At 58.2% G+C, this 7,504-nt stretch overlaps 2 protein-coding genes across 8 annotated transcripts in view; one reads left to right on the top strand and one right to left on the bottom strand.

Annotated features, from left to right (window-relative positions):
• Positions 1–1,308: 1,308 nt before the first annotated feature.
• Positions 1,309–4,383, bottom strand: FOXB2 (forkhead box B2). Its single transcript, XM_001925158.5, has one exon. The coding sequence runs from the start codon at positions 3,949–3,951 to the stop codon at positions 2,659–2,661; it is 1,293 nt and encodes a 430-aa protein (XP_001925193.4). The 5' UTR covers positions 3,952–4,383; the 3' UTR covers positions 1,309–2,658.
• Positions 4,384–4,516: 133 nt separating this feature from the next.
• PRUNE2 (prune homolog 2 with BCH domain) overlaps positions 4,517–7,504 on the top strand; it is a 372,059-nt gene continuing 369,071 nt past the window's right edge. For all 7 annotated transcript variants that reach the window (XM_084988095.1, XM_084988073.1, XM_084988063.1 and 4 more), the window contains exon 1: positions 4,517–4,559. The gene's annotated coding sequence lies outside the window, so the exon portion shown is untranslated. The remainder of the gene's footprint in view (positions 4,560–7,504) is intronic.

Genomic DNA, 7,504 nt, shown 5'->3' with positions numbered 1-7,504 from the left:
TCTGAAGGAGCTGTGACTTAGAGCCAGTCCCGTCGGTGCCAGATGTCACTTTGAATGTGCCCCTTTCCCAGAAAAAGGACAATAGGCACCACTAAAAGGCACACTGGTCCTTTGGAGCAGGTGGAGAAGGAAGAAGAGCTGCTCTTTTGAAGAAAGCCCTGAGACCCAGTGACTAACCTTCTTCAGGGCCCAGTGACTTGCTGCCCCTAAACTAGGGGTCCCAGCCTGGGGCTTCCAGGCACCAACTTACCCAGAGGTGGATAAAGCAGCCAGACTCCCAAGTCTCTCCAAATCTCTTATGCCCATGCTAGTGTCTATCCTTTTCCCTCAACAGCCTCAGACTAGTGTAGAGCCCTGCAGGAAAGCTCCCAGCCTCAAGCTGAAAGATGGGATGCACTAGAGTTGGTTGGGCATCTAAGGAGGCAGAGACCTAAACTGACACTTGTTTTCCAGGTGAGGCCCAAAAGTAGCTGCATGCTGCAATGGGACTTATAAATAAGGGGTGTGTGAAAATTCTTATTTTAAAATAACCCAAATCTCCTCAGTATCATTACTGTGAGCAGGTTATCTCATTAACCCTTATTTTCTTTGGATGAATGGTTAGAAGGCTTCGGTTGGGTCTGGCTGGGCACAGGGAAGCTGGTTTAAGATGCAGCCCTGGTGAAGGTCCCCCATCACCTCTCCCACGCAACTTCTCAGCGGCTGCAGGCCTCAGGCCCCCTCCGGAGAGTACCGGCTTCGGGGGCCCGCGGGCTCTCCAGGGCCCAGTGCTCCCGACTGCAGGCCCTAGGCGGCCGAGGACGCGCAACAGGTCCCCTAGGCTGCCGCAGCTGAGACCGTGCTTCCTGGGAATGTGGACCGCGGCGGCAGTGGCGGCAGCCGAATCCCTCCTCCTTGCTCTGACCCTGGCCCCCTCGACCTAAAGGGATGCCAACCGGCCGCCCACCCAATGGTGCTGCTCCCCGCCCTTGAGGCTCTCAGAAAAGGGAAAGGGTTTGGGGTGGTAGTGATGGTGCACTGCCATAAACCTCATGAGGGAACAGAAAACATTCATTGTTGCGAGTTCTTGCTAATCCAGTGTCTGGAACTGAGGTCGACTAGCGCTCAGTTAGCAAAGCAGCGGAAGAATGGAGCCACGGAGCCACGGAGGAAACCTGTCTTGCTGCTGCCTCGCTTGTGAACTCACCGTATTTGATGCTTAGAAGTTAAGAAAGAAGGGGGAGGAGGATCTGCAAAGTCCTAGACTGCCCGGGGGCACTCAAACCACAGCTTTGTCTGTTGAGAAGCGAAACACCTTCACACTGGCACTGGCACATCCAGAGAGAAGCTTTAATGGAGAACACCGCGTACAACACAGGCAGACATGAACTTGGCACAATGTCACAAACCCAACGTGGCGCGGACGCAAGCCAGAGGTCTTGAATCAGGGGCAAAGGGCAGCTGCCTCCTCCCTTCTCGCGCCCTTTCTCCTTCGTTTCCGAAAGTTTGTTGCGGTAAAGTGCTATTCCTGGGGCTTAAAAAGGGGGAAGGAGCAACAGCGGCAAGAAGAGTTTCTTTTCCACTCGTGAACTGAAACTGAAGAATTAGCCTGAAAGACGAAAGCGCCCAAAAACACGGAGTACCAAATCCGAATTCCAAATCGATGGCATCTTGCAAAGTTGACCGGTCATTATCACGCATCTGTCCCAAGGAGGCTGGAAGGCAAAACGCTCTTGGAAGCGTTAAAAGCAATGTTGTCGGGTGACATGGCAGGTTTTTCTTGCATTCATGAGTTAAGGGAACAAAGTCCCGTGATGCAAGTGATTTTAAAAAGAAAATCCCAAATGGAATGGATCATTGGAATTCACATTTTGGGGGGCTCTTCAAAGCTCTCATCCGATTGATTCACAAACGAATTGCAAGTAGAAATCGCCTTTAATATCTCTCTTTGGTTACGTTTTTTCGAACTTACTTTTGGGATCTGGGGCTTTGCTCTGTAAGCTCCTGCCATTCTCTTTTGTGCGAACTAATTGCTTTAGCTGTTCCTTCTAGCCTTCTGGACCCTCTGGTTAGAGCTGAGAAACTTAACTGTTTCCCAAGATTCTTGTGAGGGTCCTACTGCCGCCCAAAGAGGTTTTACTCAGGATACCGTGTTCTTGCCCGTTTCACTGACCAGGAAAATAACAGTATCAAGTGTTGCTTCCTCTTTTCCTTCTTATATAAAAGGAGACTTCCTTAGTGAATAGTAGTTTTGTCCAGAACGTTCAAGAGAGGCGGCAGTCTGGGATGAAACCAGAGAGAAACTTTGTGGCTGAGGTCTGTTTCACCGTCACTCTTTTGGATTTCTCCCAGGGAGGTTTAGCTCTGCCAGCTTCTTCTCCCAGGAAGTAGAATCGAAATCCATTTCCAATTTGCCCGAATGAGACTTCCCCAAACTCTTTCGTTCCCTCCCCCCATAATTTATGGATTTATAATATTAATTACAATAGAAACTCTTACCTGAAAATTGCCTTTCATTAATCTGATTGCACAACATAGTATAAACACAGACATGAGAACTGTTATATTTATTCAGACCACTGGAGAATCCACTTTCGGGTTTGTCTGTTTTAAACACCTTCCTTTCCCGCAAAGGCTGGGTCTCTTCACGCGTTCCTCTCCCCCAGCCCGCTGGGTACCCTAGGAGTGCACGAGCACCGAGTGCAGGGAACCGCTCTTGCTCTCGGACGCACTCGGGGCGGTGGCCTCCATCAAAGAGGCAGCTGGGGAGGCCGCGGCTGCAGGGCACACGGTGGACGGCGCCGGCGGCTGCTGTGCAGCCGTGGGGACAGTGAGCGTCGGCGGCAGGGCGGCCACAGGCGGCAGCCCTGGAGTCGGCTTGATGGGCACGGGCACCGCAGGCAGGCTCTGGCTTGCTGAGTGGCACAGGGCTTTGACCGGCACCCCAAAGGCCCCGTACTCGGGGCCCATAGGGACTCCCGCGGCAGCGGCGGCGGCGGCCGCAGCCACCGAATCCATGACGCCGACGTGGGGCCACACAGAGCTGACGACATTGCCCAGCTGGCCTGGCACGGGATAACCCAGGTGGTGCATGACGGACGCCAAGGGCAGCCCGCCGGCCTGCAGCACGCCCTTGTAGTCCCGACCGATGATGTTTTCAATGGCAAATGGATGCTTGAAGCCCGACGTGGATGCGGCGGCGGCGGCGGCAGCGGCAGCAGCCGAGCCCAGCCCGTAGGGTGGGAACTGCGACAGGCGACCCACGCTGCCTACAGCCGCCGCCGCCGCCGCCGCTGCTGCCGCCGCCACGGCCGCCGCCTCCTGCATCTTGCCGGAGTGAGACGGCTGCTGAGGCTGCGACTGCTGCGGCGGCTGCTGCGGGGGCTGCGATGCGAGGTGCGGCGGCGGCTGTGGAGCTGGAGGCGGCTGCTGGTGGAAATAATGCACCATGTGCGGCGGGGGCGGCGGGGGGGGCGGCTGGGGCGGGTGGTGGTGATGATGGTGGTGCGCGGTAGCGTGATGGTGGTGGTGGTGGTGGTGCGGATGGTGCGGGTGGTGAGGGTGTAGGTGCCCTCCGGGCCCAGTGCCTGGTGCGCCCTTGGTGCTTCCCGTGTGCAGGTGTGTGTGGTCAGTGCGCAGCACCTTGAAGCGCTTGCGGCGTCGCAAGAAGCTGCCGTTCTCGAACATATCACCGCAGTCGGGATGTAGTGCCCAGAAGCTGCCCTTGCCGGGCTGGTCGGGCCGCCGCGGGATCTTGATGAAGCAATCGTTGAAGGAGAGGTTGTGGCGCAGGCTGTTCTGCCAACGTTGCGTGTGCTCGCGGTAGTAGGGGAAGCGCTCCATGATGAACTTGTAGATGTCACTCAGCGGCAGCATCTTCTCTGCCGAGTGCTGGATGGCCATCGCGGTCAGCGAGATGTAAGAGTAGGGAGGCTTTTGGTCGCTGTACGAACTCTTCCCCGGCCGCGGCATCGCCCCCGGCGCTTCCACCGCCCTCTGGCCCACAGTGGACAGCAGCGTCGCTCCGCACCCCGCTCCCGGGGCCTGGCTGTCTCCACTAACCCCCACTCCTCCCTGCCGGCCCCGCCACCCCGCCCTTTCCCCGCCCCCGCAGACCCTCTAGCCGTTTGTCTCCTGCCTTTTCTTTGCAGCCTGGGGTCTCCGTCTTTGGCCTCTTGGGCCAACTTAGCTACCCGACGCTCGCAACTTCTGGCCCCGACGGTTGCCGACCTGTGTGCACAGCCGCGGGTGGGGCGCGCCAGCTTCACCTCTACCCTCTCGGCCTCTTCCCGTGGGTGGCCGGCCAGAGGCTGAGCGCGGGAGTTGGCGGAGGAGGTGGAGGGAGAGGACGTGTTCCCTTCCGGCCTCTCCTTTGCTTTTTCTCCGTCCGAAGAAAGCGCAGGCCCAGCGGACTGGGAGGAAGGACTGGGCAGTCAGGACTCTGGCCCTTTAAATCCGAGTTGGCGCTTGTAGTCTCGGAGGCCAGAGGCGGCGGGACTTAACTGCGTCCTGAGCCCTACCCCTTGACCAGCCACTTAGTTTGCTCTGGAATTCCCGTTCTCCTGAAGGGGAGAGGAGAGGTAAGGGGAAGGAAGCTCGGCTCCCTCAGCCTGCGTCTCTCTTTTCTCTGGTGGCTAGCAGCGGAGCTGGGGACAGAGCTGTAAGCAGTCGCCTGAGGGAAAAAGTTTGTTGGTTTCTGCAGCAGCGGCGCCTGTGGGCTCTGCGGAGGGGCGGGGGTGCTGGACACGAGCGCTAGCGGCGGGCGGGCGGGGGCGTCTGCGAACGCCTGGAGGGCGCAGAGCTGGCCTGGGCCCGTTCAGCCGTCAGCACCGCAGCTGCCGCCCCTCTCTCGGGCCCGTCTGGAGCTGGAGAGGCGGCGGCGGCTGTGGCAGCGACGCGCTCTCCTGGCTGCGTTTTGTAATGGTCCCCGAGACGCCGAGACCCCCGCAGCTCGCGCTTCGAGACTATCACATGACCGAGGCTGAGGGACTCTGCCGCCGCCGCGTCTCTCGCTGAAGAAGGGGCGAGAAGGCGCTGAGCCTCGCCCCCGCCCCCCTCCTCCAACGCGGCTCGGGAGCCCCCACCTCCGGCATTTGCCACTTACTCGGCAGCCCCCAGCCCCGGCGGAGGGGGGCGGGGGCCTATGCTATTTGCAGGGAGGGGCGCGGCGCCCGGCGCAGCCCCTGCCGCTGCATCCCACCCGGGTCGCAACAGCCGAGGGGGACGGGACACAGCTTTCTCGCTCCTCTCTTGCTCCTCCAGCCAGTCTCTGACCTTTACTCTTCCACACCCGCTCTGGGCTTCTCTCTGCTTACACTGCCTTCCTCCTGGACTGGCCGTTCTGGGCCAAGTTCGGAGCACTGTAGCCTTAAGGCCCGTTCTTTGCAAGAAATCCCAAAAGCCAGAGGGTTGGAGAGGAAAAGTTAATGAGGAGGAGAGCCAGGGGTGTTTTCGTCAAATGCCAACTTCAGTTTTATTGCGTGCCAACTGAGTGTCAGGCCCAGTAATAGGAACTTGGTACAAGGAGCCGTGGGACAGCTCTCTGTGCCCCAGATCCGCAGTCGAGAGGGCGAGACTGACAGTAACCAGGAAATATGGATAGATTCTAAGGACTTGGTGGATGGACGCTCCACTGCGCTTCTCTAGAGCGGGTGGTAGGGACAGGGTGAGGCGTAAGGGACCTCTGAGCTGGGGCCGGAAGAAAGGCTTGGGAGATCAGAGGTCCCATTACTGGGTGGGTCGGAGCAAGAGTTCTGCTGTTCTCAGCACGTCAAGGGAAAGGGGTATAATTCAAATTAAATAGGTAGTCGTAATAATCAATCCATAGGGCCCTGGTGTGACCAGTGAGGGAAAGGTGGATGAGCCGCAGCGCTGAGGTCCCAGTGCTTGCTGGGGTCCCAGAAGTCTTTTACTCTGCATTCTCCCAACACCCACGAACGGATCCCAATTGACCTACCTGTAGTTATACTTTGGTTTTGACTCCCTCTGCCCTTAAACAGGGAGGAAAAGTAGAGTTTGTCCGCGGGGAGGGGGACCCCCAAACCCTCTTCCATCTCCGGACCTCTGTTTCTTTGTAAAATGATTACCGGAAGTTAGAAATTTCTCGGGTCCATTCTAGTTCCGAGATGGGAAAAGAGCAATTAGGGACTGTGGGCTCATTTGGTTTTTAATTTCTTTTTTTCGTGCCTAAATCTGGAGACAGAAGACCATTGGCCCTGACTGCTTGGGAGACTGCCCCGTGCTCTCCAACCTTGGCGACGCCAGGTCGAGCGAAAGTTTTTAACTTCCGACTTCTAGTGAGCTGCCGGAGGGGAGGACAACGGGAGGGGCTGTTTGCCCGCGGGGTGACAGGAGTGCGTGAGCAGAACAGATTCATAATATTCATCTTTAGGCAGGAGCTGGATTTCCAGCTAGTGCTATTTGGCCAGTTTTTCCTAGGCCAGCAGACGTTTTTGAATACGCATTAAAGTGGAGTGTGCAAGAGGGCCCCGGGGCGGGTGGGGGTGGGGGTGGGGTGGGGAGCAGCCTCTTGGCTTGTCCTAAGAAAAAGAGACCCTTTTAGAGAAAGACGATTTCGCTGTCACTTCATGCAGGGAACCTTCCTTCCGGCAATGGAGTTTCTGCGGGATTTTTGGTCCACCGAGGCAGTTTAAGGAACCCAGCAACAGACAGCTTCCAGGCCTCACGAAGCCACGGAGGAATTCTGAGGACGCCCACAGTTACAGTGATAGCTAGAGCCCGCTGGGGTCGGGTGTGTCCCCTTCTCCCCTGACAGACGTAGTGTAGGAACAGCCCTGTTCAGGCCCAAGAGCTGCCGAAAGGCCGCTGGTGGGAGCTCGGCGTGCTCGGCGTTCAAAGGCACTTCTGGCCTTGGCACTGCACGCAGTGCGAGCATAGGTACATTTTCTTGAGACTATCTTTTCCGTGAGCTGCCGAAAAAGCGGTGCCTGCTCTTTGGAAGCAAGTCGGGGAAGTTCTCGTCGGGCAACTGGACTCCACCGCGCCTGGGGACAGAGCGAGGGGAGGGCTCTTAAAGGGCTCTTCGGATCAGCCTCAAGCACAAAACGTCAACACTAAAGATGTGAGCGGGCACTAGCGGAGTAAGCTCCTTACAACCTACAAATCTGCCGCCACCACCTTGGGCGCGGTTCCTGGAGACTCTAACCGCGGGGCGGGCGCCTTCGGCCTCGGCGAGCCAACGGCGTTCAGCTGCCAGACAGCGGCTCCTCTCAACTCGGACCAAAACAGAGCCACGGAGGTCGAGCGAAGTGCCCCAAGCCTCACGCTTCCGCCTTTCAGGTGGACCTCTAGGTCCTGCCCTGCACTGAAACCCTAGCCGGCCTCCGCGGCCCGGGCCCCAGTGGCAGCGAAGGGCGCAGGCCAGGAGCGCCCGCCGCGTGTCCTTTTCGCAGTCGGGCCACCGCTGCCGCCGCGGGGTATTGTGGGGGATTCCCGGCGGGACACTGGGCCTGGCAGCCGAGCTCCTGCCGCAGTGGGGGTCGCGCTGGGCCCTCTCTCCCCCTTC

Source organism: Sus scrofa, chromosome 1, assembly GCF_054392235.1.
Source record: "Sus scrofa isolate SSC_HxYL_T2T_F1_AM1 chromosome 1, Sscrofa_HxYL_maternal_Yorkshire_Landrace_v2.0, whole genome shotgun sequence".
Lineage (NCBI taxonomy): Eukaryota > Metazoa > Chordata > Mammalia > Artiodactyla > Suidae > Sus > Sus scrofa.
This window is presented reverse-complemented; position numbering and strand designations above follow the sequence as displayed.

Bases quoted from the DNA above. Each gene is read 5' to 3' on its own strand.
- FOXB2 (XM_001925158.5), bottom strand. From the start codon at position 3,951: ATGCCGCGGCCGGGGAAGAGTTCGTACAGCGACCAAAAGCCTCCCTAC.